We start from the raw sequence: 26,665 nt of genomic DNA, 5'->3' as shown, positions 1-26,665 counted from the left end.
GGATGCCTCAAACGACCCCAAAGTGATCCCGTCATTCTTACAATCAGCATACGTATTCCCAAGAAAACAAAAGTACTAACACACGTCGTTTATTCCGGTCCGGGCGAGGCGTGCGCCTCGAGCCCTGGGCGGACGACCTAGGAGCGCGTCGGCGGCGCCAAAAATAACGACCCCCCCCGGCGAAAAACAGCCAGCCGGGCGACGCTCAACGCATCTTCAGCGCATCCGTCGCGGTCCGCCCGTCGCCCTGGCTACTCCTCCCGAACGGCAAACCTCCCGCGCCGTTCTTGTTCCCCCCGCCGAGTGAATTCTTCAACCCGAGCGACCCCCCTTTCGGCAGCGACCCCATGAGATCCCCGAACGAGTCCAGCGGCGACCCGAGCTCCATCGAGCCGATCGGCATCACCGAGTCGTCCAGCCCCCCCGCGGCGCCCAGCGATCCAACCTCGAAGTCGTCCTTGATCGCCGCGCCGAGGGAGAACCCCCCGCCGCCCAGCCCCCCACCGCCGCTTCGCCCGTGGTGCGAACCCTCGTGCGAGGCCCCGCCGCCGCTTCGCCCGTGGTGCGACCCGCCGTGTAACTCGCCGCCCGCGCCCGGGGAGGAGCCGAAGTGCGACGGGAAACCCAAGCCGCCGTCGGGCGTGGACGACAGGTAGTCGTGCCCGAAAACGCTGCCAAAGCTCCCGGCGACGCCGAACGACGTCCCCAAGAACGGGTTACTCGGCGCTCGCTCGCGCTTGGAGTTGTGTATCCTCGGAATCTCGCCGACGACGTGGTGGTGGTGGTGGTTCCCGCCGCCGACGCCCGCGCCGCCGAGGCGGATGAATCCGCCGTCCGATCCCGACCCCGCGCCCGCTCCGTGCCCTCCGTGCGCGCCCGCCATGCTGAGGTTCTGCTGCGCCAGCGCGAGGTTCGCGTTCACGAGCGCGCTGAGGTCGTTCGCGGTGTGCGTCCCGCCGTGCGCGGTCGCGTTGAAGCGCCCGTGCGACGCGCCGACGACGGACGGTTTAAACGCGTTGGAGTGGGCCCCCGCGAAAGCGCCGAGGAAGCCGCCGCCGCCGCCGCCGCCGACGCCGTAGCCGCCGCCGCCGAGCCCAACGCCGGTCTTCGGCATGCCCGCGCCCGCGCCGCGCCCTTTCTTCGCGACGTGAGGTCCGCCTCTTCCGCCTCTCCCGCCTCTCCCGCCGCCCGGGGAGTCCGGCCCGTCACCTCTGCCGCGGCCGCCGCGGCCGCCGGTGGGCGGGTCAGGGAGGACGAACGGCGGCGGCACCTCGCCGGGCGCGAGCTGGAAGTTGGTCCTCGCGTTCGGGCCTCGTATGTGCCTCGCGGCGGCGTCGTACGCGCGCGCGGCCTCCTCCGCGGTGTCGAACGTGCCGAGCCAGAGGCGCGCGCCGCGGTTCGGGTCGCGGATCTCCGCGGCCCAGCTGCGCGAGGGTACGGCGCGGGGGAGGGAGCGCGGGAGAGCGTCAGAGACAGAGGAAAACTCGACAACGTCGCGATATTTTCGGGGCGACAATTTTCTCGCTCCTCGGTGCCAATCGTCGAGAGGCTCCCTGGGGACGCGCGCGTTCGCGCGCGAGGGCGACGCGCGCGGGGATAGAACCGCCCCGGGGGTCGGGGGACGCGGAGGACGCGCGCGCGCGGTTCCGCGCGCATCGAAATACGCGCGAGACGGCGACGCGCGCGCGCGCGCGCGACGCGCGAACGACGACGCGTCCGTGTCGTTCGAGACCAGGTTTCCAGTGACAGGGTGGAAACCTGCAAACGACGCGAAAAATGACTGCGTTCTCGCGCGAGGGGGCTCGAGGACGCGGGGGCGATTCGAGCGCGACGCGCGCGCACCTTCCCCACGGTCGCTGGCGCACGCCTCGGTAGATCGACGACGTCGTCTTCTTCGTCTTCGTCACGGCTTTCGGCTGCGATGACGGAGGAACGAGCGGGGGAACGCGCGTCAGCGGAGGGACCACGGAGGGGGGGTCGCCAGACGAGATCTGCGCACTCTCGAGCTCCTGGCTGGTGCACGGAGAGAGAAAAATACTTTTCTCGCGAGTGCCGGGACGCCCGGTCTTCGCGCGGCGACGCGTCGCGCGACGCGCGTTTTGCCGCGCGAGCGACGCGGGGAGCTTTTCGAGCGAGTTACGGAGGCGCGCGCGCGAAAAAACGCGCGCGGGGGGGATCGCGTCGCGCGCACGTCGTCGTCGTCGTCGTCCAGGTCGTCGAGGTCGTCGTCTTCGACATTCGCCGGAGGAAGCGAGTCGGTCGGCGAGTGCATGTTCCCCGCCACCGCCGCAGACATTTCAGCGCGCGTCTCGGCTGAACTTTCGCAGGCGGCTTTCACGCTGTCCCACTCGTGGGCGCCCGTGGTTGGAACGAGACCTGCGCCTCGAGCGAAGCGCGCCTATTCGCGATTCCGTCTATGGGCAGGGAAAGCGAGTGCGCTTTTTTCTTTTGGTTTTTAACTCCCGCACTCGGGGAAAGAAACGAAAGACTGGAGTGGAAGGAAAGAACCTGTGAAGAGAGCCCCTGATTGGTCGAGAGCCATTCGCGCGAAACCGACCGCGCGAAACCGGCACTGTAACTGGTATCGAGTGCGGGCAGGCTCGGGACCACGTCGTCGGGCCGGCCTCGCCTCGGGCGCGAGGCGCGATCGATCCGTCGTCGTCGTCACTCGGTCGCCCGCGTCGACCCGCCGCGCCCGCTTCATGCTCGTCGAGGAACGCAAGAAGTGCTACGAGGTGCGCGTCGCGGCCCGCGCGTCGTCGTCGTCGTCGTCGTCGTCGTCGTCGTCGCGTCCCCGCGCGTCGACGTCGAATCTCGTCGAATCGCGTCGAATGAATGAATTCGTAGGGTTCGTCCCGCCCGTCCGCGTCGCGTCGCCGACCGCGCACGCTCCCCTCCCCCCACCCTCCCCCCGCGCAGGCTCGAGACGCGTACTACGCGTGCCTTGAAGAGACGAACGCGCCGAAATCGCGCGCCGCGAGGAAGCTCCGGAGCGCGTACGAGAAGCACTGCCCGCAGAGCTGGGTGGCGCACTTCGACAAGAAGCGCGAGGACGAGACCAAGCTCGCGGCGCTCCTCGCGACGAGAGACAAGGCGAACGCCGCGGCGGCGTGAGCGCGAGCGCGAGCGTGGGAGGAGGATAGGCCAGGAGGAGATGGGGCGCGACAGGTCGAGGGACCGGGACCGGTCGCCGCCGAGGCGCGACGCGAGAGACGGAGACAGAGACAGAGACGACGACTACGACAGACGAGACCGCGGCGGCGGCGGGAGAGACGGACACGGCGGACGGGACCGAGGACGCGACAGGCACCACCCGTACGACCGAAGGGACGACCGTCGATCGTCGCGCGAGAGGGTGGACGATCGCGTGGACGACTTCGGACGGAGCGTCCGCGGCCGCGACGGGTGGGAGGACCGGAGAGACGCGGAGCGATTCCTGGGCGATTTGGAACGCGACCGCAACCGCGACCGCGACCGCGACGGCCCCGGTCGCCGCGACGTCCGCGACGTCCCGCCGCCGCCGCCGCCCGGGCACGTCGCGCCCGCGCGCGACGACGACGACGCCGTCCCCGCGGCCGCTGGACCGTCGAAGAAGCGGCTGAAAAAGTTGGAGAAGGAAGCGAAAGCCGCGGCTGCGGCGGAGGAGGAGGACGCGGCCCCCGTCGACGACGCGGAGGCGGAGATGATGCGAATGATGGGCTTCGGCGGGTTCAACTCCACCCAGGGGAAGCACGTGGACGACCCGAACGCGAACGTAAGCGGCGCGAATAAGAAGACGACGCGGCGGGCGAGGCAGTACATGAACCGCCCGGGGGGGTTCAACCGGCCGCTGCCCGAGGAAGTCACCGGCGTGCGAAGCAACAAGATTTAGTCGCACCACACCGCTCACACGTGGATCTTCCGCTTCTCGTTTCGTGATCGTCGACTCTTCTCTTCCGACGCATCGGTCGTCTGATCTTCTTCTCGTCTACCTACAGTACGCTAAAACTCCGGCTCTTCCGCCGCGCGCGCCGGGGGCGCCTCTCCCGCGTCCGCCGGCGTCGCCGCCGCGGTGCCGTCGAGCCTCTTCGACCCTCGAGGACACGTCCCGCACGAAAACGCGCAGTGCCCGTCGTTCTCCCTCCCGTCGCCCGTCATGTACGCCGGGTTCTTCTCGCACTCGCCGCTCTTCGCCCACCCCGCGCAGTTGGCGTCCTCGTCGTCGCACACGCCCTCCGGGAACTTCATCTTGTGCCCTCGACTGAACGCGCCCTTGTGGATCCACTTGGTCATCGACCACTTCACGCCCCCCGCGCCCACGGGGCACCCGCCGTGCAGCGACTGAGGGTCATTCATTTTCCATGCGAAGCGAGCGACGTCGGGGTGGATTTGAAAGGCGTCAGGGGTGGAGTTGAAAGGCGTCGCGGCGCGTCGGGATTGAAACCGAGGGACGGGCGGAGAGAAACGAACGAACGCGGCGACCGACGCGACGCGCCTTGTGGTCCACCCGCGTGAACGTCTCGTCCATGCTCCAGAACAGCAGCGCGTCCCCTCGCCTCGGCTTTACCGCGACGCCCCTGCGCGCGCACGCGCTGTACCGCTCGTCGCCGACGTGCGGCTTCGCCGTCGTCTCCGGAAACACCGTCTCGCCGCCGTCGTCGACGTCGTTGAGATACATGAGCACCGTCGCTACGCGCTGTCCGCCGGGGTGGAGTTCAAAGGCGTCAGGTGGAGTTGAAAGGCGTCGAGGGCGGGGATTGAAACCGAGGGGTGGGAGGAGAGAAACGCCGGCGAAAGTCCTTAAGGATCGGCGTTCACCACGCCAACGCTGTCGTATGGGGACCAGTGTGAGATAGAACCTGTCCGCCGTGCGCGTCGTCCGCGTTGAACTTGTCCACGAACGCGTCCAGGTGCGCGTCGTACTTTTGCCCGCCCGCGTACCGCAGCACTTGCATGCCCTCGCCGTTCTCCGTCGGCAGGCGCGTCCACGCGGAGATGCGTCGCTCGACGGCGTCCACGACGTCGTCCTCGCCGCGGTCGAAGAACATGCCGTCCGACGTGCGGATCGCGCTCGGGACGCCCTCGCCCGTGTCGGTGTCCACGACGTTGGACTTGGCGAGCTTCGGGCTCGCGCGCGCGATGAAGTGGTCGCACTCCGCGTCGGTCAGGAACCCGCGGTAGACGTACGCGCGCGGGGACGACGCGGAGAGCGTCGTCACGTTCGAGGCGGAGAAGAAGGAGGCATCTGATGAGGCGGAGGCGTCATCGCGCGCGACGCCACCGCCGCCGCGGAGCTTCTTCGCGGACGCGACGTCGACGCGGTGCGTCTCCCCGAGCCATCCCGGCAGGCGCTGCTCGTCCGGGAGCGGGCGCGCGGCGTCGTGAGGGGTCGCGCGCGCGAGCAGGAGGACCGCCGCGAGCAGCGCGCCTCCTCCGCGCATCGCCGAATGGCTGGTGATGGATGAAGGAGATTCGAAACGCGCGCGGCTCGTCGCGTCGTCGCGTCGCGATGAAGCGACTCGGGCGCGTCTAAATACGGCAGCGCGACCGCGGGTCTCGGGCACTGGCCGCGCGCGCGCAGCACGTCCAGGATGGACTACTACGATGAGCTCGGGCTCACGGCCTCGGCGACGGACCTGGACATCAAGAAAGCGTGCGCGCCCGCGCGTCGCGCCCGCCCGCGGCGCGCGTCCCGCTCGTCGCGCGACGCGACCCGCGAGGACGAGAATGAATTCGTTCGCTCCACCGCGCGGGCGGCTCGCCGAATTGCGACGACTCACCGACGCCTCCCCCCTCCCGCGTCCCTCCCCGCTCCTCCTCCTCCAGGTACCGCAAGCTCGCGCTGATGTACCACCCGGACAAAGACCCGACGGAGGACGCGGCGCTGATATTCAAGCGCGTCGCGGAGGCGTACGACGTCCTCTCCGACGGTGCGCGAGTCGCCCGCCGTACTTAATCCGTCCCCCGATCGATGTGGTGGGATGGTATCGCTCCCCCGCGCAGTGCTCGCTCCCTCGCCGTCGCCGTCCCCGTCCGTCGACTCACCCGCCGTCCCGCCCGCGCCACCCCGCGCTCTCTTCTCTTCCTCCTCCCTCCTCTCTCGCGATCCGCAGCGAAACTGAAAGCGACGTTCGACGTCCTCGGCGAGGAGGGCCTGAAGCGCGGCGTCCCGGACGGGAAGGGCGGCGTCCGCGGCGGGATCTACGCGTTCGAGGTGTCCCCGATCTCCGTCTTCGAGACGTTCTTCGGCACGTCCAACCCCTACGCCGCGCTCATGGACATCTCCGCCGCGTTCGGCGCGCTCGCGGAGGACGACCGCGCGGAGCTCGGGAAGCAGCGGACGTACGACGTCGGGCTCACGCTCGAGGAGCTCCACGCGGGGTGCCAGAAGACGGTGCGGCACGTGCGACGGATCCAGGCGCGTTCTGTACACTGGTCCCCATACGACCGCGTTGGCGTGGTGAACGCCGATCCTTAAGGACTTTTGCCGTGGTTTCTCTCCTCCCACCCCTCGGTTTCAATCCCCGGCCTCGACGCCTTTCAACTCCGCTTCTGACGCCTTTGAACTCCACCCCGATGTTCGCTCGTATGGAACGACCCTCAGCGCGACGACGGCGGCGACGTCGAGGAGGAGGAGCGCGCGCTGACGCTCGCGGTGCCGCCCGGGTGCGAGAACGGCCGGCGGTTCGTGTTCGAGGGCGAGGGGAACCAGCGACCGGGGATGGAGCCCGGGCCGGTGGTGTACGTCGCCGCCGCGCTGAAGCATCCGATCTTCACGCGGACCGGGGATCATCTGGTGTACGCGGCGAAGATACCGCTGATCGACTCGCTGTGCGGCGCGACGCTCAGGATACCGACGCTGGACGGACGGCATTTATCGCTCCCGGTGACGGAGATCGTGAACACGGGAGACAGGAAGATCGTCAAGGGCGAGGGGATGCCGCGCGCGGACGGGCAGGGCAAGGGGGACCTCGTGATCGTCTTCGACGTCTTGTTTCCGCGGACGTTGACGCCGGCGCAAAAGGCGCTGATGCGCGCGTCGTTTTTCTTCCCGGGGAAGAACCCGCCGGCGACGGCGCACGCGGCGCAGGTGGCGTTCTTGAACGCGGCGAACCACGGCACGCACGGGTGGACGCTCGGGTACTCGAAGTGATGGCGACGATGTCGTAAGAGAAGAACGCCTTTCGTTCGTAAAATCGCGTCGCGTCGTTTCGTCCGTCCCGTCACGCGCGTAAAAAATCAAATCAATTCGTGCCATCCTCCTCGAGCGCCTTCCTCACGCCGTCGCCGTCGCGCTCGACCTCGCCTTGCCCTTCTTCCCGCCGCCGTTGCTCAGGTCCTCGAGCGCGCGCCGCTTCGCCTTCTTCGTCCCCTTCGCCCCCGCGCCGGCGTCGTCGTCTCCCGCGGAGGACGCCCCCGCCGCGGTCGCACAGCTGTGCGTCGTCCTCTTCAACGACGACACCGGGTATCTCTTCGTCCCGACGTCGATGCGATCGATCCCTCGCGCGGTGAACCACTGCGATCCGTACCATATCAGAAACTGGTGGTTCTTCGGAACGTCCTCGGTGACGACGAACTGCCGCCCGACGAGGCCGACCTCTCTCGTCGCGCCGAAGAAGAAGTCCGTGTGCCGCATGTTCATCCGCTCGTTCGGACCGGGGCACGACATGAACTGCAGCTGAGACCCGGTCTTGTGCGTCGTCGGGTCGATCACGCCGCCGTTCGAGCGGAACGCCATCGCGTAGTCGCCGCCCTCTTTGTTCTCCGTGTCGCGCCATCGCTTCCGCGTGCCCCAGAAGACGGCCCTGTAGCCCTTGGGGACGTCGAAGTTGGCGACGAGGACGCTGCCCGCGGTCGGATGCGGGACGACCCTGAACGCGCCGTCGCCCCTCTCCCTGTGGTGCGCGCAGAACGGAAGCGCGCAGCTCGGGTCCTTGCGCTTCGCGCACGGCCTCCCGCTCTTCCTGCGGCGCGAGATGCGGGGGGGGAGAGAGAGAGAGGAGCGTCGGGGATCGGCCGGGACGACCGACGGCGACGGCGACGCGACGCGACGCGACGTTTCAAAACTACGCGCGGTTTGAGAGGACGCGACGACGACGCGAGATGCGAGTGGACGCGCGAGATCGATCGCGCGAGGACGCCTGCGCGGACGCACGTGGACGCGCTGCAGTACTCGTCCGGGAGGTCGTTCTGCCGTCCTCCGAGGCGCGTCTTCGGGCACGGGTGGCACGGGCCCGCGGGCTCGAGTCGCTCGGTCATCGCGCTCTCGCGCGCGGTCGATGTGCGGCGGCGGGCGGCGTCGCGGACGAACGACGACTCTCAGGGCCATTCCATACAAAAATAGTTCACCGGTCAGTTGAAAGGGAGAGCGATCAAATGTTGAAACCGAGCGGTGGGTGAAAAACGTTTGTAGAGAACGCACCGCATCAGCGCGACAGGAACGTGTTTTCCCACTTCTGAGTGCAAAAACTACACTACGACGCGGCCGCCACTACGACGCGCGCGAGCCGGGCGGCGGGCGGCGAGCGGGGATCGAGAGCGTCGCGCGATGTCGCGCCTCGCCGCGGCGGCGACCGCGCTCGCGCGACGCCTCGCGTCGACGTCCGACGCGCTGAGCCATCTCGGCTGGGTCCGCGCGGCGTCGACCGCGCGCGGAGGAGGAGGCGGGGGCGACGACGACGACGACGACGACGGGTCGCTGTTCCGCGTCGTCGACGACCCGGACGGGATCGCGAAGGAGACGCCGCCGCGCGGCGCGAACGCGAAGGCCGGTGGCGTCGTCACGTCCGCGATGAAGTGGCCGCTGCGACCGGAGGTGCTCGCGAACGTGGCGAAGTCGGCGGGCTTCAGCGCGGATCACTTCGCCGCCGCGCGCGCGAAGGCGGCGAATCCGACCGCGGACGCGGACGAGAACGACATGGACGACGAGGAGCTGGAGATTCTGGCGATGTTGCGCGCGGACGAGGCGAGGGAGAAGAAGGCGACGGAGGACGAGATCGAGCGCGCGAAGGAGACGCGCAGGAGGTCGTCGGACGGGGGGTTCATCGACGCGCCGCCGCCGCCGCCGCGGACGACGACGACGACGACGACGACGAAATCGAAATCGAAATCGAAATCGAAATCGAAACCCGGGCTCACGCTCGCCGCGATGCGACGCCTCCCGAAAGAAGACCTCGAGCGCGCGATCGAGATCGCCGGGCTGGGACTCGGCGGCGGTCGGAGGACGCGCGCGGCGATGATCGACGACTTGTTCGAGCGCTTCGAGAGCGCCGAGGCGGCGACCGCGAAGAAGTATCTGGAGGACGCGGTCGCGTCGACGAGAGAGGCGGCGCGTCTGAAGCGCGCGGCGAAGACGAGAGCGACCGCGACGGCGACCGCGGCGGACGACGTCGACGACGAGGAGGAGGAGGATGAAGAAGAGAACCTGGAAGAGCTTCGGGAGATGGCGGAAGCCGCGGGCGTGCCGTTCGACGAGGTCGATAAGATCGAACGCGACGGCGAGCTCTCCGAGGAGGACGAGAGAGCGCTCAACTACGTCCACGCGTTTCAACCCGGGGAGCTCGTGGACATCCTCCTGAGAGCGCGCGGCGTCGACGTCGTCCACATCCCGCTCGGGGAGCGGTGCAAGTGGACGGAGCACTTCATCATCGCGACGGCGAAGTCGCCCCGGCACATCCGGATGCTCGCCGGCGCGGCGCTCCACGCGGTGAAAAGCCGGACGAGGTGCGTCCCATACACTGGTTCCCATACGACCGCGTTGGCGTGGTGAACGCCGATCCTTAAGGACTTTTGCCGTGGTTTCTCTCCTCCCACCCCTAGGTTTCAATCCCCGCCCTCGACGCCTTTCAACTCCTTCTGACGCCTTTCAACTCCACCCCGACGTTCGCTCGTATGGAACGCACCTGAGATACGTCGCCGGGAACACGCTGCAGCCGACGATCGAGGGCGGGGACAAGAAGAACGGCGAGGGCGGGGACGATCACTGGATGACCGTGGACTGCGGCTCGTGCGCGGTGCACGTGTTCAGCGCCGAGGCGCGCGCGCACTACGACCTCGAAGGGTTGTGGGCGAAGGGGGTGGAGCTCGAGAAGCGCAACAACCCGGACGAGGTCTTGACCATCGACACGATCACGACGCACGGCGGGCGGGGGAACGCGGCGTTCAGGGGCGTCGCCGCCGCGCGCGCGGACGACGAAGACGTGGACGACGACGACGACGTGGACGACGACGACGACGTGGACGACGACGACGACGACGACGACGACGACGCGAGTGAAGATAGACTAGACATCGACTTAGAGCACAGCGGCGGATTGGAAGAGTACGAGGACGAGTACGTCGAGCCGCCGTCGTACGCGCTAGGGAGCCTGACGGAGCTGACGCAGAAGAAGGCGGGTATGAAGACGCGCGGGGGGAAGAAGGAGAAGAAGGAGAAGGCGCGAGTTGCGTTCGGGGACGCGAGTAAGAGGATCGAGCTCGACGACTAGGACGCGGCGGCGGCGGCGGCGGCGGCGGCGGCGCAGGCTTTAGGATAGAATTTTTTTATCTTTACTGGAGTTGGCTCCTCCGAGAACGGCGGCGCAGTCTTCCCGCGCGCGGCGCGATGACGCGTCTCGCCGCCGCCGTCGCCGCGCTCGCGTTCTCGTGGACGATCGTCATCGCGGCCGGCGCCGTCGCGGCGCCGACGCCGACGCCCTCGTCTTCGCTCGATCTCGCGGAGGTGTGAACCTCGCGCGCGCGCGCGCCCGCGACAGCCCCTCCCCGACCACGACGACGACAGGACGACTCACCCGCGAAAGGTCGCGCTCTCCCCGTCCCCGCCGCAGGACCCGGACGACACCCCGTACGTCTTCCTCCGCGCGGCGACGATCGACTCGCGCGACGGCGAGGAGCACCCGCCGCGTCGCGACGACGTCCGCCGTCGACGGCTCGGCGTCGTCGACGCGACCCCGCTCCCCTCGAGCGCTTCTCCTCCGCCCTTGCCCTTCGACCCTCGTCCCCCGCCGCGGTGGTGGCGCCGCGCGGACGGCGCGCGGCAGCACGTCTTCCGCCTCGCCTCCGTCGCCGCGCGCGCGAAGCTCGAGGACGCGCTCGGCGACGACGGAGAGATCGCGGGGTACGTCCCCTCCAGCGCGTATCTCGTCGTCGCGTCCCCGGAGGCGGCGAGGCGCGCGAACGACTTGGAGGAGACGACGTGGAGTGGCGTCCTGAGACCGTCGCACGTCGTGGCGCCGGAGCTCTGGAGAGCCCTGGTCGATGACGCGGACAGGACGAGGTTGGCGCGCGTCTGGGGTGGCCCTAGTGACGAGGTCCACGTGAAGTCGTGGACATGGAAAGTGAACCTGCCGCCGGTGAGGGACGTGGACGCGCGCGCCGCCGCGGAGGATCTCCGAGCGACGTTGATGTCACGATTCAAAAAAACCGGAAGCGACAACCCGTTTTGGTTTAAGGTTGGAACACTGCCCGACAGCCTCGGTGAGGTGCACCACGCTGAAGATATCGAGCGGCGAGCGATATCGAGCGACTACGAGCGCCGCGACGGCATCAGCGTCAAAGTCGTCCAATTCGAATATCTCGACGACGACTACTACGAGGACTGGATCCCCCGCGTGTTAGCCGCGCTGTCTGAGAGGCCGTACGTGCACTGGATCGAAAACGTGCCGACGATGAAGGCCGCGAACATGCAGACGTCTTCGGTCATCCAGACCGGCGCCGGGGACGACGGCGGCGAGAGTCGATCGCCGCGCGACGCCGCGGGGGCGAGCGGCGGCGCGGGGCGGCCGGTGTGGGACGCCGGGCTCACCGGCCGCGGGCAGCTCGTCGGCGTCGGCGACAGCGGCTTGGACGTCGACTCGTGTTGGCTGCGAGATCGCGACGGGAACGCCCCCGGGAGCGCGCATCGGAAGATCCAGGCGTATCTCAGCGAGTACGGCGACGACGTCGACGGGAACGGGCACGGGACGCACGTCGTCGCGAGCATATGCGGCGACGCGGACGCGGAGGTGGACGAGAACGAAGAGAACGAAGAGAACGAAGAGAACGACGCGAGGCGGCCGTCCGATTTCGACGGCATGGCGAAGCACGCGCGCGTCGTGTTCACGGACATCGGCGTCGGCGACGGGGACATCTTATACCTCCCGACGTCCATGGAGATCTACTACTCGCTCGCGTACGATAACGGCGCGCGCGTGCACAGCGACAGCTGGGGCAACGACGCGCCGCTGTACGACGGCCTCGCGCGCGAGGTGGACGACTACGCGTGGCGGCGGCGGGATTTTCTCCCCGTCTTCGCCGCCGGGAACTTTGGCGGGCACAACGGTGAGACCCTTCCCGTACACGTACGACCCCGCGCGCGCGTTGAATGTTGATCCTCAAGGAGGCCGACCTTACCTTACCTTCTTCATCCCCACTCTCCCCGCGTCTGTCTCTTTTACGTTCCAGGCGTCGTCTCCACGGTGACGTCGCCGTCGACGTGCAAGAACGGGATCAGCGTCGGCGCTTCGTTAGGGTGGGACGGACCGACGCCCGCGCCGAGCGCCGTCGGCGATAGTTACGACATGCGAGTGACCGTCCGCGCCCCGGGCGCGGCCGCCGCCGCCGACGACGAGGACGACGACGCCGAGACCTTTCGCGTGTACGCCGCGTCCGCGTCCATGGGACCCGGCGCGTTCCCGACCGACGCGCCGCTCCCGCTCTCGATCGTCGTCGCGGCTCCCGAAGACGCGTGCGCGCCGCTGACGAACGCCGCCGACGTCGCCGGCGCGGTCGCGTTGATCGCCCGCGGCGGGTGTCTCTTCACCGCCAAGATTGCGAACGCGCGATCCGCGGGCGCCGCCGTCGCCGTCGTCTCCAACGACGACGTCACCGGGTTCTTTAAGATGGGCGCGCGGTACGACGCCGACGCCGACGCCGCGGACGCGGCGAGCGACGAAGAAGACGGAGACGGAGACGAAGACGGAGACGGCGACGGCGACGGAGATCCGAACGCGATTCCGTCCGGGTCGATCCCGCTGAGCTCCGCGGTGAGGCTGCGCGCGGCGACGCGCGCCGGGGACGTCTTCGCGACGTTCGCGCGCGCGGAAGTCAGCGAGAGGCGGGTCGACCACGTCGCCGGGTTTAGTTCGTTCGGCCCGACGGAGGACGGCAGGGTGAAGCCGGATATCGTCGCCCCGGGGGAGATAACGTCCGCTTCCGGGCCGTTTCTTCGGTTCAACGCGGTCCCGACGATCGTCGGCGGCGACGCCGACGCCGACGAAACACGAAAATCAGAGACGCTCGACGCGTACGCTCGATGCGCCGTCGTGCAAATCGCGGGCACGTCCATGGCGACGCCGATCGTCGCTGGCGCGGCGATCCTCGCGCGGCAGTACTTCGCCGACGGCTTCTACCCCTCCGGCGTCGCGAACGCCTCCGACGGGTTCGCTCCGTCGAGCGCGCTCCTCAAGGCGACGCTCATCAACGGCGCCGCGCCGATGTCGGGGTTCACGTCCGCCGGCGTCCCCTTAGGCGCGTTCTGCACACTGGTTACCATACGACCGCGTTGGCGTGGTGAACGCCGATCCTTAAGGACTTTTCCCGTCCTTTCTCTCCGCCCACCCCTCGGTTTCAATCCCCGGCCTCGACGCCTTTCAACTCCAACTGACGCCTATGAACTCCACCCCGACGTTCGCTCGTATGGAACGACCCTCAGAGCCGCCGCCGTCGGTCAGGCAAGGGCACGGCCGCGCGCACGTCGGGCGGAGCCTGCCCACGGGGCCGTTCCTCGACGGCGACGGCCGCGATCGGATGTTCGCCGTGGACGACGCGACGTTGGCGACCGGAGAGGCGCACGCGTGGTGTCTGAGCGTCGTGCCTCGCGCGGAGGAGGAAGCGCCGGACGACGACGCGTCCTTCTCGGAGCTGCGCGTCACGTTGGCGTGGACGGACCCTCCCGCGGCGCTTCCTTCCGCCGGGCCAACGCTCGTGAACGACCTCGACCTCGAGGTCGAGCGCGTCGTCGTCGACGTGGACGTCGGTCGACACGCGGCGGGCTTCGATTGGGCGAGAGGCGGCGGCGGATTCGGAGAGGGCGCGCCGCGCGACGGGAGAAACAACGTCGAAAAGGTGGCGACGCGCGTTCGATCGCCCGCGACGTACGTCGTGCGCGTGATCGGGCACGCGGTGCGGTGGACGCCCGCGGACGCGCCGAGGGGGCAGCCGTACGCCTTCGTCGCGACCGCGCCGGGGTTGCGAGTCGTCGCGTGCCCCCCGGGCGCGGGCGGCGGCGGCGGCGCGGCGGCGGCGACCGCGACGGACTCCGATCCGGCCGCGAGGGACGCGCCGGCGCCGCGGCCGCCGTGCCGTTGGTGGGAATATCTCGATCCGCAGTGTTGGTGAGACGATCGCGACGCGCGGAGGGGGCGGGGACGACGACGGAGGGCGGGACGACGACGGACGACGCGGCAGTGAGCAAATAGTCAGAAAAATGCGACGATTCGAGCACCGATAAAGTGAAAAGCGGCGCGACGTGCGTCACGCCAGTCGACGCGAAATAGACCGTCGTTTCTGAGTTCGACAGTATGATGACAGGGACGATCAGATCGCGGCCACGTTTCCGCACCACAAAAAACGTGGGCGCGCCCCGGCCCGGCCGCCAACCTATCGCGCGCGCGAGAGCGAACGCGAGGGCATCGAGATCTCGCATCGCTCGAACGCGATGGCGTCATTCGCCGCACCCGCGCTCGCGGCGCGGTCCGGCGCGTTCGCGCGTCCCGACGCCGTCCGCGCGCGCGGCGCCGCCGCGGCGCGGATCTCGCGCGGTTTCGTCGCGGCTCCTGGAAAGTCCAACAAGCAAACGAGCATGCGTCGACGCGTCGCGCCGACGACGCGCGCGGCCGCGTCCGGCGACGGCGAGCGCGACGACCAGCCCGATAACTGGGAGCTCAAGTACCTGTACGACGGCGGATGCACCGTGTGCAACTCGCTCGTGAAGCTCCTCAAGTCCAAGCGCGGACACGAGAAGATCTGGTTCGAAGACATCGCCGCGCCCACGTTCGCGCCCGATAAAAACGAGGGCATAACCTTCGAAGAGGCGATGGCGACGATACACGTCATCAAGAGCAAAGACAACTCGATCCTGACCGGCATGGACGCGCTCACCTCGCTGTACGACATCACCGGCATGGGGTGGCTGTTCAAACTCGCGAAGCTCCCCGTGCTCTCCACGGCGGCGAACGTCGCGTACAAGATGGTGTCGAAGAACCGGCAGTCCATGGGCTCCGCCGCGGACGGCTTGCTCGCGCTCGGGCGGATCAACATGGAGGAGAAGGGCGAGGGGAGCTGCACGGACTTGGAGGGGGAGTGTCGGGAGAAGCCGCCGCCGGTGGACGAGGCTGCGGACGCGGCGGCGAAAGCGGCGGAGGAGCGACGGGCGAAGATCGCCGCGGAGAACGCCAAAAACGCCGCCGCCGCGACAGCTGGCGCCGCCGCGTCCGCCAACCCCGTGGCCAAGACTGGGCAGGGCGGGTTGGAGACCGCGGCGCAGACGCCCGCGGCGCCGACGTCCGGGTCGCTGTCCGACCGTCGCAACATCCTCGGGGTGTACGACTCGCGCGTGTCTCGATCGGACAAGCGCGCCATCCGAGCCGCGCCGGTGGACACGGAAACCGGGCGACTCATCGACGAGCTCATCACCGTCCCGCTCGAGGACTCGCAGCTGTCCACGATCGCGGCGGCGATGACGTCCATCATCAAACACTTCGGGTGGCAAGGGAACGTCGGGATCGGCCTCCCCGGACGCGAGATCGAGATGGATCAGAACGTCAACGAGACGTTCGACGCGTCGGATTTCGACAGCGTCGACGGGACGTTCGACGAGCCGCCGTCGCCGGTGTTCAACGAGAAGAAGAAGGCGACGAAGACGGCGAGCGGCGCCGGCGCGAACGCGCGGCTCGCCGACGCGATCGCGTCGACGAACGCGGAGGTCTCCGGCTCCAGGCAATCGCGCCTGGAGATCGAGACGTACCTGCGCAACGCGACGGGAAGGGACGTCGTCGTCATGTCCGGCCCCGAGGCGACGGGATTCGGCGAGATGCGGTACGGTCCCGCCGGCGCGGGCGACGGCACGACGGTGTGCGTCACGCTCGGTAAATCCATCGGGGTGTCGCTCTTCGACGGCGGCATCCTCGCTCACAACCCCGCGGACGTGGAGAAGCAGATATCGACGTGGAACCGCGGCAGATGGCGCGACAGCGCGCTCCCGCGGCCGCCGGGGGAGATGGAGGGAGACGCGGTGGCGACGGACGAAGACTGGGCGCGGTGGGCCGAACGCGTGCAGCACTACCTGTCGAGGATCGAGGCCGTCGCGCAGCCTGACCGGTTCATCATCTGCGGCCGCGCGAGCGTGTCGTTCGAGAAGTGGGTGCCGATGATGAAGCCGCTGCCGGGGGCGACGCCGGTGCTGCAGGCGCAGCAGGGGCTCACCGCCGCCGTCGAGGGCGCCGCCGTCGGCGCGTCTGAGATTTTGACGCTCCGAAGGGACACCGCGCGCGTGCGCGCCGCGATCGGGCACCAGAAGGGGCTCTCGCCGCAGAAGTTGACGGACGAGCAGGTCGGGGCTGTGTTCGACGAGTTCGACGAGGACGGCTCCGGGACGCTCACGATCGAGGAGCTGAACAACGCGATCGGACGCCTCAACATCAAGCTCACCGACGTCGAGCTGAAGGAGCTCTTCGTCGAGATGGACAGCGAGGTGACCGGGGACATCCGCCGCAACGAGTTCGTGGGGTGGTGGAGGGACAGCATCGGAAGCAGCAGCGTGGAGATCATCCACACGATGGAGGAGTTCAATCAAGTCCTGGACGACGCGGACGGCACGGATCAGATGACCGTGCTCATGGTGGGCGTGACGTATTGCAAGCCGTGCAAGGCGTTCACGAAAAAGTACGCCGACTTCGCCGAGCGGTTCTCGGCGGCGCGGTTCATCAAAGTGTTCGGGAACGAGAACAAGGACATGACCATCTTGTGTCGCGACGAGCTCAAGGTGAAGTCCACGCCGACGTTTTATTTCTTCCGGAACAAGGACCAGGTGCACATGCACACGGGCGCCAACGCGGGCAAGTTTGAGAAGAACATCCTGGAGAAGGTGAGAGAGGGAGAGCCGGGGTACGGGTCCGCGCGTCTGTTCGAAGACCCGGTGGAGAAGGAGGGGGAGAAGAAGCCGGCGCCGGCGAGATAGGCCGACACCGTGCGCGCGACGAGACGCGATGCGACGTGAGAGCACGACGTGAGAGCACGACGAGCTAGCGAGCGACGTGTTACGAGAGAACGACAATTTTTCACGAGTCCTCACTGCGACCTCCCTCTCGTCGTAGCGTCGTCTCCGAGGATCGATCGATCGCACTTCGTCGACGCGCGGCGCCGCGCGCGCCGCGATGCCGTTCAACCCGCACGCGATGGGCGTGCACAACGTCCTGAAGTGGCTCTCCCCGCTCGTGCGGCCGATGCTGAACGCGCCGAGCGCGCGGCGGCTCGAGAGCGCGGTGAACATCGCGGACCTGCGACTCGCGGCGCGGCAGAGAGCGCATCGGATGGTGTTCGATTACCTCGACGCCGGCGCGGACGACGAGATCACGCTGCGACGGAACAAGGACGCGTACAGCTCCCTGGAGCTCCACCCTCGAGTCCTCGCCGGCCTCAAGCCGCCGCTCGACCTGAGCGCGCGGTTCATGCGCTCGGAGTGCGCGCTCCCGTTCTTCGTGTCGCCGACGGCGGGAAGCAAGATGTTCCACGCCGACGGCGAGCAGGGCGTCGCGCGAGCCGCGGCGAAGCACGGCGTGATGTACTCCCTCTCCACCATGGGCACGTCCGCGCCCGCGGAGGTCGCGGCCGCGATCCCGCCGAAGCACCCGAAGCTCTTCCAGCTGTACGTCTGGAAAGACCGCGCGCTCGTCCGCGACATGCTCAGGCAGGCGATGGACAACGGGTTCGACGCGCTCGCGCTCACCGTCGACCTGACGTGGTACGGCAACCGCGAGCGAGACGTGCGCAACGGCTTCACGGTCCCGCCCGCGTACACGCTCAGACAGATCGCGGACGCGGTCCGCGCGCCCGCGTGGAGTTGGGACTTTCTCGCGAACGAGGAGTACGCGTACGCGGCGGTGAAACTCGCCGCCGAAGGCGCGTTCTATACACTGGTCCCCATACGACCGCGTTCGCGTGGTGAACGCCGATCCTTAAGGACTTTGCCCGGCGTTTCTCTCCGCGCACCCCTCGCTTTCAATACCCGCCCTCGACGCCTTTCAACGCCAACTGACGCCTTTGAACTCCACCCTGACGTTCGCTTGTATGGAACGACCCTAACGAAGGCCGCGAGCGCCGCCGCCGCGAGTCGCTCGCCGCGGGAAAAACGCACGACGAGGAGGCGTTTCCCATGGACCGACGCGCGCAGGTGGCGTTCATACGCGACGCGTTCGATCCGTCGTTCGACTGGGACGACGCGGAGTGGCTCGTGAACGAGTGGGGCGATCGAGGCCCGGTCGCGTTGAAAGGCGTGTTGACCCCGGAGGACGCGCGTTTGGCGGTGGAACGCGGATTCGACGCGGTGTGGGTATCGAACCACGGCGGTCGGCAGCTCGAGACGTCCCCGGCGGCGATCGACGTCTTGCCGAACATCAGGGACGCTCTCGGGGGCGTCAGGAAGTGGGCGATCGCGAAGGACGCGGAGGAGGCGGCGCTGCGGCGCGGCGCGTCGATCGACGCGGCGGCGGCGGCGACGCGCGCCGCGCTGGACGAAGACGCCGACGACGGCTCGCCGCCGCTCGCGCTCGCGAAGAAGACCGGGCTCGCCGTGGAGCTCGTGGTCGACGGCGGCGTGCAGAGAGGCACGGACGTCCTGAAGGGCCTCGCGCTCGGCGCGGACGCGGTGGCGCTGGGGAAGCCGTATCTCTACGGGCTCGGCGCGGGCGGCGAGGCGGGGGTGGACAGGGCGTTTACCATCTTGCGCGACGAGCTCGAGCGCGCGTTCGGGCTGCTCGGGGTCGGGACGACCGCGGAGCTGAGGCGGAGGATCGGGCGCGGGGAGGGGTTGGTCAGGAGGCGGGGGGTGAGCGCGCGGGACTTTCCCGACCCGGGCGCGGCGGAGAGAGGTTGGGGGGGAGGGATCTTCTAGCTAGCTATTGGTTATAAGATAGCGAGTAGCTCAAGTCGTCGTGCGCTTTTTGACGAAGCCGCATTCATGTACTCCTTCACGCGCGCGCTCCACCCACACTCCCGCGCACTCCGCACGGCGCGCGGACGACGCGGACGCGATGTCGTCGTCGACCGTCGCGTCGCGCGCGATCCCCCGCGCGCGGACGCGATCCGTGGCGTGGCGCGCGCTCGTCCCCGGGTCCCGAGAATTCGCGGCGCCGTCGGCGCGAGCATCGCGTCGGACGTCCCGAGGAAGAGATCGCGCCGCCGCCGCGGGCGCGGCGGTCGCGTTCGTGAAGCCCAAGGGCGAGTGGCCGAGGGTCAACGTCGCGGGCGAGCGCTCGTGGAAGGGCATCCAGTTCGACGAGCTCTCGTTCGAGGTGAAGAAGTGCGAGGACGGCGCCGCGGCGACCGCGCTCGTGGACGAGTTCGTTCGAAGCGACGGACTCACCCCGGAGTTTCTCGAGACGTGCGTGGACCTGACCGTCCTCGCGCACAAGCAGAGACGCCCCGCGGAGGAGATCGCGATGCTCCAGGAGCTCGCGGTGTACCTCATGCGAGAACACAGGCGGAGGGCGTGCCCGCCGGAGGTGTTCTTCGCGGACGAGCTCCTGCGAACGTTCGACTCCGAGACGGTCGCCGCCGCGATGCGCGGCGACGAAGCCGCGTCCATTCGCGTGCGCAACGTCCGCGACGCGCTCGTCCGCGCGTTCGAGCACGGCGTCGCGGACGTCGACGACCCGGACGACGACGCGCCGGCGGTGCGGTTGAGCCAGTCCGTGTTCATGACGCACCTGGAGCGGACGCGGTTCCGTTGCGTCGAGGACGCGCGGAGGGAGAGGAGCGTCGCGATGGACGTCGTCGGCGCCGACGAGTTGGGCGCGTTCTATACACTGGTCCCCATACGACCGCGTTCGCGTGGTGAACGCCGATCCTTAAGGACTTTGCCCGTCGTTTCTCTCCGCCCGCCGCTCGCTTTCAATCCCCGCCCTCGGCGCCTTTCAACTCCACCTGACGCCTTTCAACTCCACCCCGACATCGCTTTGTGTGGAACGACCCTTAGAGGTGATGCGCGCGTACGAGCCCGCGGGGATAGACACGATGGAGGAGATCAGGATGAGCCGCGACGCGCTGTTGGAGGCGGCCTCGCGGGTGGAGACGCTCGCGAAGATGTTCAAGGAACACGTGTGGAAGGGCGGAGGGGCGAGCGAAAGATGAAAGAGGACGGACGGGGCGGACGCGTCGAAGTACTTTTGTTTGTTGACAACGTGCTAGAGTTACACCTCCTCGGAGCGCCGACGGCCGCCGGCGCGCGCTCGCCGAACGACCGATCGAATCGATCGAGAAGAATCGAATCGAATCGCGACCAGCGTCGGTCGCGTCCGTCACTGGCCTTGCGCGAGAAGCTTCCTCAGCGACTCCGCCTGGGCCGGTTTCAACCTCCCGCTCTCGATCGCCTCCTTCGCCCGCGCGACGATCTGCTCCGTCGTCGCGCGCTCTTTCGGTTGGCCCGTCTTCGCGTCGATCTGCGGCGGCCGCATCGACTTCTTCAGCTCCGCCAGCTCCGCCAGCTCCTCCGCGGCGGCTTCTTCGATGGACGCTGACTCCAACGCGTCTTCGTCCGCGCTCATGACGTTCTCCACGAGCGGCGCCACGGTCTCCGCGAGCTTCGCCATGCCCGCCTCGTCGTCCACCATGAGCGTCTGGCCCGTCTTCTTCTCGATCTCCGCGACCGCGGTCTTGAGCGCGGCGGAGAGCCCGTCGGTGTCTTCGAACCCGAAGCGCTCTCGGTGCTCGTCGACTTTCTCGAGGTACTGCTTGGCGGACTGCCCGGGCTTTCGCAGCGCCTCCGCGACGTCCGCCGCGAGCTCTTCGGGGGACTGGATCCCGAGCTGTCGTCGCGATGGGGCGCGCGGGGGGGAGGGGGGGGGAGGGGGGCGTCGGTGGCGCGTTCGGACTCGTCGCGATCGCGAGCGAGAGGCGCGCGAGGGGAGGGAAGAAAAAAAACCCTACGAGGGCGGGCGACGGAAGCGACGCGCGATGAAAACCGAACGGACGGACGATCGCGCGAATGCCGGAGTCGCGCGACCGCGCGCGCGTCGGGTTTCGACGTCGCGAGCGCGCACCTCGTACGCGGCGTCGTAGCGCTTCCACGCGAACTTCGCGATTTCCTCTTCCGAGCCGCCCACGGGCACCTTCACGCCCGGGGTCGCGTCCATGAGCCGGCGGAAATCGCGCTGCACGCGCGTGAACACATCCTTCACCGGATCGCCCTCCCCGGCTCCGGCTTCGTTCGCGGCGATGCGCGACGACGCGAACGCGCGCGAGACGCCGGCGTTGACCGCCGCGGGGGCGGACCTGGAGAGGTTCCTCGCGATGCGAAGCGCGAGCATCGTGCGTGTGTGCGTGCTCGAGTGAGGCGCGGGCGCGCGTCGATCCGGCCTCCGCGCTAAATGTGCGCGCGGTTTAGCTCGGACGACGCGCGACTGTTTAAGCGGTGCACGCAACCTGACAGGGCGCTTCCAACAACATGTTCTATGTTCATCGGTCCGTTGAAAGGGGACGCGATCAAATGTTGAAACCGAGGGGTGGGTGAATAACGTTTGCATCGATTGAACGCATCGAACGCATCGGCGGGAATCTCGCTTCTCGCGCAGCAGCTGCAGTTTGTGTTTATCTGCTCGCGCGGAGGTCACATCACACGCGCCGACGGCGGTGACCCGACGTAGGACCGTCCGCGATGCCCTCCAAAGTTCCGAGACCGTACCATCGCAACTACACGTGGGACTCCATCGTGTTCGGGGATGGCGGACAGTGCGTCCCGCGCTCGTTTCCGCGCGTCGCTCGCCGGCGAATCTATTCTACGCTTTTTCGCTCGCAACCCTAACCGAAACCCCGAGGACCGCGCGATGAAACCGCGGCCGCGCGAGGCGTCGACGCGCGCGTCCCTCGCGTGGACGCGGTTTCATCGCGCACGCGCCGTCGTCGCATCGACGGACGCGTCGCGCGAGGCGTCCGCGCGGTCGCGACGCCGCCGCCGCGAGCGCACCGGCGCGGATTGCGGCACGGAACTTTACACACTCAGCACTCGACATTCATTCCATCCCGTTCGATCCTCCCTCCTCGATCCTGACCGCGCCCGCGCCCCTCCACCCCTCCTCCTCCCCATCGATCTCTCTCTCCCCCCCCCCTGCTCAGATTCGAAGGGATGGTCACGAAAGAGGGCCAGATAGACAAGCTCGGGTGCTTCGTCTTCGCAGACGGCGACCGATACGACGGCGGCTTCCGCCGCGGCGCGATGCACGGCCACGGCGTCTACTACTGGAAAAACGACGGCAGCACCTACTTCGGCGAGTGGGACGACAACGCGCAGCAAGGGTGCGGCGTGAAGTTTTACGGCAACGGCGCCATCGAGTGGGGCGAATGGAAGGACGACCAGTTCCTCGGGTCCTTCACCGGCGTCTGCGGAGAGACGCAGTCGTACGGCAGCATGAACAACGCGCTCGACGTCGCGCAACGAGCGAGGATGTTCAAGTACAAGCCCGACAGCGAGGTCACGATGCAACTCCGCGCGTTCACGCCGTATCAAGACCCGGTGGTGTACCAGGAGGGCACGGAGTGGCAAATGCCGGGGTGGAGAGGGGAGCTGTACGAGGCTCCGAGCTACGAGGACCTCAAGGAGCAGCACCCGCGTCTGCTCTCGCAGATGCAACGGCACAACGAGATCTGGGAGCGGTCTTGGAGGTACTACAACATGGACTACGAGGGCGAGATGGCGGCGCGCGAGGCGAGAGGGATCGACCCAGATTCGTTGTCGAACGCCGAAAAGAGAGGCGACGACGAGGAGGACCCGGAGAAGCTCGCCGCGGAGGCGAGAGCCGCCATCGAGTTGAAGATGCGTCAGGCGGAGGAGGAGGACGATTACGACGAGTACGCGTCCGCGGATTCGAAGCCGAAGAAGGGCGGTAAAGATAAGAAGGGCAAAGGGAAGAAGAAGGGGAAGGGCGGCGGGAGCGCCGCGGCGTCTCTGACGCTGTCGCTTCGGAACGCGGGGACCGCCGTCGAGCGCGCGTTCGCGGCGGCGTCGAGGTTGGCGTCGCGTCGGCCGGAGATCGCCGCGTTCGCCGAGCGGCGGCGAGCGCGCGCGGAGCGCCGCCGCGCGGAGGAGGCGCACGAGACGCGGCGGAAGGTTGGGCCGTTCGCGTCGTTGTCGATGTCCCTGCCGTTCGCGCGGTGATGCGCGACGACGATTCGATCGATTCCGTCGAGTATCGCGGGGGTTTGGTTTGTCGGGTCGCGCGAAGGAAGGTGTTTTAAGCGACGCGCGCTCGGCGGAGTCCGTCCGTCACAAAACTACTTTACAACGCTCGCCGCCGCCTGGACCTCGACTCGACGACGCGCGGAGATTTATTTTCTTCTCTCTCACCGCCTCGACGACGCGTAGAGGTCGGCCCACGTGCAGTCGTTTTCGCTCGCGCCCGCCTCCTCTGGCGTCCTCGTGCTCAACCCCCTCGCGCCCGATTTCCCGCGGAAATCCACCGTCACCGTCGGATCCGTGAAGTCCTTCCGCATCTGCCCCTTGTTAAAGAACGCCCGGCTCGAGCTGTGCAGCCTCGCGTCCGGCCGCGCGGCGTTCACGCACGCCGGATAGCCGCCGACGAACCGCGCGTCGTCGCTCTGCTCCGGCGGCGGCGGCTCGGCCCTCGCCGCGCGCGGGTCCTCGACGAAGTGCCTCGCGTACGTCGTCTCTCTGTACGTCGCGAAGTGCTCCGGGCGGTGCGTCGGGAGCGTCGCGCCGAAGCCGCCGACGGACGCCTTCCCGAACTTCGAGTCGCGCGCGCCCGTTCGATTCAGCCGCGTCTCCGCGTCGAAGTTTTCCACCGCGACGAGCGGCGCGCGTCGCCGCGGGCCTCGCGGGATCTGCCCCCCGGCGCCGATGGCGGAGGAGGACGTCGCGTAGAGCGCGGACGCGTTCGGGTCCCTCGGGCAGACGCGCGAGGTCGTGTCCGTGGACGGCGCCTGGTCGCGGTCTTCCGCCCAGTTGCCTGATGAGACGACGACGCGAGACGGGGACGGACGGGTCAAGACGATGATGCGATGTGCGATGGCGCTTCGCGCGGCGACAGATTTAGATTTGGTTCGAACGCGGGGGACGGCGCGGAGGCGTGCGAGGGGGACGACGGCGCCGCCGCGGGACGCACCGAGCAGCGTTTTGTTCGTGTACGAGAACATCGTCGCGACGAGCGCGCCGGAATCCTCCGCCATGGCGACCGGCGGCGGCGGCGACGCGCGTCTCCGCTGTGGTCCTGGAAGCGGCCCGAAAGGGGTCTCAAGCAACGGTGAGATTTCGCATCATCAGCACTGCGCGGTGCGACGACGACTCGCGAGATTATTCGGAAGCGCCCGGTTACAGTACTCCTACGTCGCTGCCGCTCGTCACCTCATCGTTCGCGCGTGTCTAATACCTAATACGCGTCGTCCGCGAGCATCGGCACCGCGGGCATGTCCCTCACGTTCTCCGTCACCGCCTTGGCGCGGAGACCCGGGGCGAACCCGCCGAACGTGACGCCGCCGCCGCCGCCCGCCTTTCCGCCGCCGCCGCCGACGCCCGGCGCCGCCGCCGAGGCTTTCATCTCCGCGTCCGGGTCCTTCTCCCCGCGGCTCCGGCCTTGCGACAGCTCGCGCTTCACCTCCGGAGATATCAGGTAGTGGTGCTGGAGGTCCGCGAGCTTGCGAATCAGAAGCTTGTCCTCCGCTCGTATCTCGTTCTTGTATCGCTGCACGAAACAGAGCAACGACTGATGCCACACCACGGGCAGCTGCCGCGTCTCTTTCTTGAACCGGAGGAAGTGGTCCACGAGCGCGTCGATGACGCGGAACGGCAGCGCGTACTTCTTATCCAGCAGCACGCGAATGAAGAAACTCGTCGTGCCCGCGTACTGCATCTCCGCGAGCTTAAGAAGCGCCGCCGCGGAGTGCAACATCGGAATCGCGCCGCGCGTCAAGACGGACGACAACACCACCGCCTCTCTCAGCGTGCACGTCCTCGACGCGCACAGCGGGATCAGTATGCCCTTGTAAAACGCCGCGGGCTTGAACGTCGCCTTCTTCAGCGACTGATACAGCGCGAAGTGCAGGCGTTTGTGTTCCGCGATGTCGTCTCTCACGCGCGGGAGCAACACCAACGAGTAAAACCGCTGCGCCATCTTCGCGTTCAAGTTGGACGCGAACAGACGCGTGGCCTGATACATCGCGTGCGGCGACCACTTCTCCGGGGACGTCAGGTACAGCACCTCCTCCCAGTTCGACAGCGCGGGGATGATCTTAAACGCCTTCGGTATCTTCCCCGTGGTGTATCGCTTCAGAAGGTCGCCCACTTGACGGTACACGTCCACCACCTTCTCGTCCATCCCCGCGGGGACCGCGGCCCGGGCGTCCATCTCGTCGTCGTCGCCGCCGGTTCGATCCCCGCCGCCGCCGCCGCCTCGCTCCTTCTCCTTGATCTTATCCAGGATGATGTCCGCGAGCGTGCGCTCCTTCCCGGATTTCGGCGCCATGAACGCCGCGAGCGCGGCTTCGTCCTCGGGCGACACCTCGACGTCGCCCTCGTACGCCGCCGCGTCGTCCCCCCTCGCGTCGTCGTCGTCGTCGTCGTCGCCGTCGTCGCGCTTCTCCGCGTCGTCGTCGTCGTCGCCGCCGCCGCCGCCGAATAGGTCGCGCCCGCGCCCGGAGCCCGCGCGCCGCCCGCGCGCCGCCGCGCCCATCGGGTCGTCCTCGTCGTCCTCCTCGTCGCTGTCCTCCTCGTGGATCGTCGCGTGCATCAGCGCGCGCCCGAGCGTCGGCGTCGGCGCCGGGCGGTCGCCCGCCTCCTCGTCCTCCACCTCCTCGAGCTGCTTGCGCGCTTGTAGTAGGACCTTGTTGCTCATCGCGTCGGTCATGAACTCGTCCTCGGGCTGCCGCTCGCGCTTCTTCGTGCGGCCTTTCCCCTGCGCGAGCGCGTCGCCCGCGATCTCGTCTTGCAGCGGGCGATGCTTCTCCTTCTTCGGGTGGGGGTTGCCCTTGTACGGCATGGCTGCTCACGTCGCGTGCGGCGCGCGGGGGGACTTTCTTGGGGGGGAGGCGGCGACGACGAAGGGAAGGTCGCGACCTCGAGCGCGGCCGCGGTGTGCGCGCTCTCGCCGTGCGACGAGCGGCGGCGCGAGGCGAAATGCGGCGGCGACATTATTTGCGAAAGCGCCGCCGACATCGACACAAGTGTCGACACTGCTCGCTCGTCGTCTCGCGGACGATTCACGGAAACCCGACCAGCGCCGCCGGCGATCGATCAAATCGACGCGCTCGTCGCCGCGCGCTATCGAGTCGTTCGTCGTGCACTAGGCGCGCGCGCGTCAATTTTTACACGCTCTCTCGCTATTCATTCACATCTCCATCTCTTGCTCCATCTCTCCCGGCGGCGGCGGCGGCGGCGGCGGCGCGGCCACGGGGTCCCCCGCCGCGATCCCGCCCACCGCGGCGGGCG

General features: G+C 68.2%; 13 protein-coding genes across 13 annotated transcripts; 7 read left to right on the top strand and 6 right to left on the bottom strand.

Annotated features, from left to right (window-relative positions):
- Positions 1-29: 29 nt before the first annotated feature.
- On the bottom strand, positions 30-2,296 carry MICPUCDRAFT_60155 (erf-like protein; the record flags this gene model as incomplete). The annotated part of the gene is made up of 3 exons (XM_003060347.1): positions 30-1,553; positions 1,843-1,916; positions 2,192-2,296. The coding sequence occupies 3 exons, from the start codon at positions 2,294-2,296 to the stop codon at positions 206-208; spliced, it is 1,527 nt and encodes a 508-aa protein (XP_003060393.1). The 3' UTR covers positions 30-205.
- Positions 2,297-2,702: 406 nt separating this feature from the next.
- On the top strand, positions 2,703-3,871 carry MICPUCDRAFT_60154 (uncharacterized protein; the record flags this gene model as incomplete). The annotated part of the gene is made up of 3 exons (XM_003060645.1): positions 2,703-2,735; positions 2,920-3,110; positions 3,169-3,871. The coding sequence occupies 3 exons, from the start codon at positions 2,703-2,705 to the stop codon at positions 3,869-3,871; spliced, it is 927 nt and encodes a 308-aa protein (XP_003060691.1).
- A 110-nt stretch (positions 3,872-3,981) lies between these two features.
- MICPUCDRAFT_34636 (uncharacterized protein) lies at positions 3,982-5,420 on the bottom strand (the record flags this gene model as incomplete). Its single annotated transcript, XM_003060346.1, has 3 exons — positions 3,982-4,320; positions 4,487-4,675; positions 4,839-5,420. The coding sequence occupies 3 exons, from the start codon at positions 5,418-5,420 to the stop codon at positions 3,982-3,984; spliced, it is 1,110 nt and encodes a 369-aa protein (XP_003060392.1).
- A 150-nt stretch (positions 5,421-5,570) lies between these two features.
- RSP9 (flagellar radial spoke protein) lies at positions 5,571-7,132 on the top strand (the record flags this gene model as incomplete). Its single annotated transcript, XM_003060644.1, has 4 exons — positions 5,571-5,632; positions 5,806-5,909; positions 6,093-6,406; positions 6,584-7,132. The coding sequence occupies 4 exons, from the start codon at positions 5,571-5,573 to the stop codon at positions 7,130-7,132; spliced, it is 1,029 nt and encodes a 342-aa protein (XP_003060690.1).
- A 123-nt stretch (positions 7,133-7,255) lies between these two features.
- On the bottom strand, positions 7,256-8,308 carry MICPUCDRAFT_60151 (uncharacterized protein; the record flags this gene model as incomplete). Its single annotated transcript, XM_003060345.1, has 1 exon — positions 7,256-8,308. The coding sequence occupies one exon, from the start codon at positions 8,306-8,308 to the stop codon at positions 7,256-7,258; it is 1,053 nt and encodes a 350-aa protein (XP_003060391.1).
- A 219-nt stretch (positions 8,309-8,527) lies between these two features.
- Positions 8,528-14,355, top strand: MICPUCDRAFT_40965 (uncharacterized protein; the record flags this gene model as incomplete). The annotated part of the gene is made up of 5 exons (XM_003060643.1): positions 8,528-9,702; positions 10,007-10,421; positions 10,806-12,297; positions 12,421-13,527; positions 13,670-14,355. 5 exons carry the CDS (start codon positions 8,528-8,530, stop codon positions 14,353-14,355), a joined length of 4,875 nt encoding a protein of 1,624 aa, XP_003060689.1.
- Positions 14,356-14,593: 238 nt separating this feature from the next.
- On the top strand, positions 14,594-17,296 carry MICPUCDRAFT_60148 (uncharacterized protein). Its single transcript, XM_003060642.1, has one exon. It carries the CDS (start codon positions 14,675-14,677, stop codon positions 17,192-17,194), a length of 2,520 nt encoding a protein of 839 aa, XP_003060688.1. The 5' UTR covers positions 14,594-14,674; the 3' UTR covers positions 17,195-17,296.
- Positions 17,297-17,459: 163 nt separating this feature from the next.
- Positions 17,460-19,126, top strand: GOX2 (glycolate oxidase; the record flags this gene model as incomplete). The annotated part of the gene is made up of 3 exons (XM_003060641.1): positions 17,460-18,152; positions 18,407-18,649; positions 18,794-19,126. 3 exons carry the CDS (start codon positions 17,460-17,462, stop codon positions 19,124-19,126), a joined length of 1,269 nt encoding a protein of 422 aa, XP_003060687.1.
- A 139-nt stretch (positions 19,127-19,265) lies between these two features.
- On the top strand, positions 19,266-20,364 carry MICPUCDRAFT_60146 (uncharacterized protein; the record flags this gene model as incomplete). Its single annotated transcript, XM_003060640.1, has 2 exons — positions 19,266-20,058; positions 20,210-20,364. The coding sequence occupies 2 exons, from the start codon at positions 19,266-19,268 to the stop codon at positions 20,362-20,364; spliced, it is 948 nt and encodes a 315-aa protein (XP_003060686.1).
- A 167-nt stretch (positions 20,365-20,531) lies between these two features.
- MICPUCDRAFT_70283 (uncharacterized protein) lies at positions 20,532-22,072 on the bottom strand (the record flags this gene model as incomplete). The annotated part of the gene is made up of 2 exons (XM_003060344.1): positions 21,273-22,072; positions 20,532-21,038 (listed from the first exon to the last, which is right to left on the bottom strand). Exons 1-2 carry the CDS (start codon positions 21,537-21,539, stop codon positions 20,532-20,534), a joined length of 774 nt encoding a protein of 257 aa, XP_003060390.1. The 5' UTR covers positions 21,540-22,072.
- On the top strand, positions 21,887-23,504 carry MICPUCDRAFT_60144 (uncharacterized protein; the record flags this gene model as incomplete). Its single annotated transcript, XM_003060639.1, has 2 exons — positions 21,887-21,960; positions 22,345-23,504. 2 exons carry the CDS (start codon positions 21,887-21,889, stop codon positions 23,381-23,383), a joined length of 1,113 nt encoding a protein of 370 aa, XP_003060685.1. The 3' UTR covers positions 23,384-23,504.
- A 64-nt stretch (positions 23,505-23,568) lies between these two features.
- MICPUCDRAFT_60143 (uncharacterized protein) lies at positions 23,569-24,411 on the bottom strand (the record flags this gene model as incomplete). The annotated part of the gene is made up of 1 exon (XM_003060343.1): positions 23,569-24,411. The coding sequence occupies one exon, from the start codon at positions 24,409-24,411 to the stop codon at positions 23,569-23,571; it is 843 nt and encodes a 280-aa protein (XP_003060389.1).
- Positions 24,412-24,791: 380 nt separating this feature from the next.
- On the bottom strand, positions 24,792-25,808 carry MICPUCDRAFT_3492 (uncharacterized protein; the record flags this gene model as incomplete). Its single annotated transcript, XM_003060342.1, has 1 exon — positions 24,792-25,808. A coding segment is annotated over one exon (1,017 nt), but the record flags the coding sequence as incomplete, so codon positions are not given.
- Positions 25,809-26,665: the final 857 nt, after the last annotated feature.

The sequence above is a fragment of the Micromonas pusilla genome, assembly GCF_000151265.4.
Source record: "Micromonas pusilla CCMP1545 genomic scaffold MICPUCscaffold_8, whole genome shotgun sequence".
Lineage (NCBI taxonomy): Eukaryota > Viridiplantae > Chlorophyta > Mamiellophyceae > Mamiellales > Mamiellaceae > Micromonas > Micromonas pusilla.
This window is presented reverse-complemented; position numbering and strand designations above follow the sequence as displayed.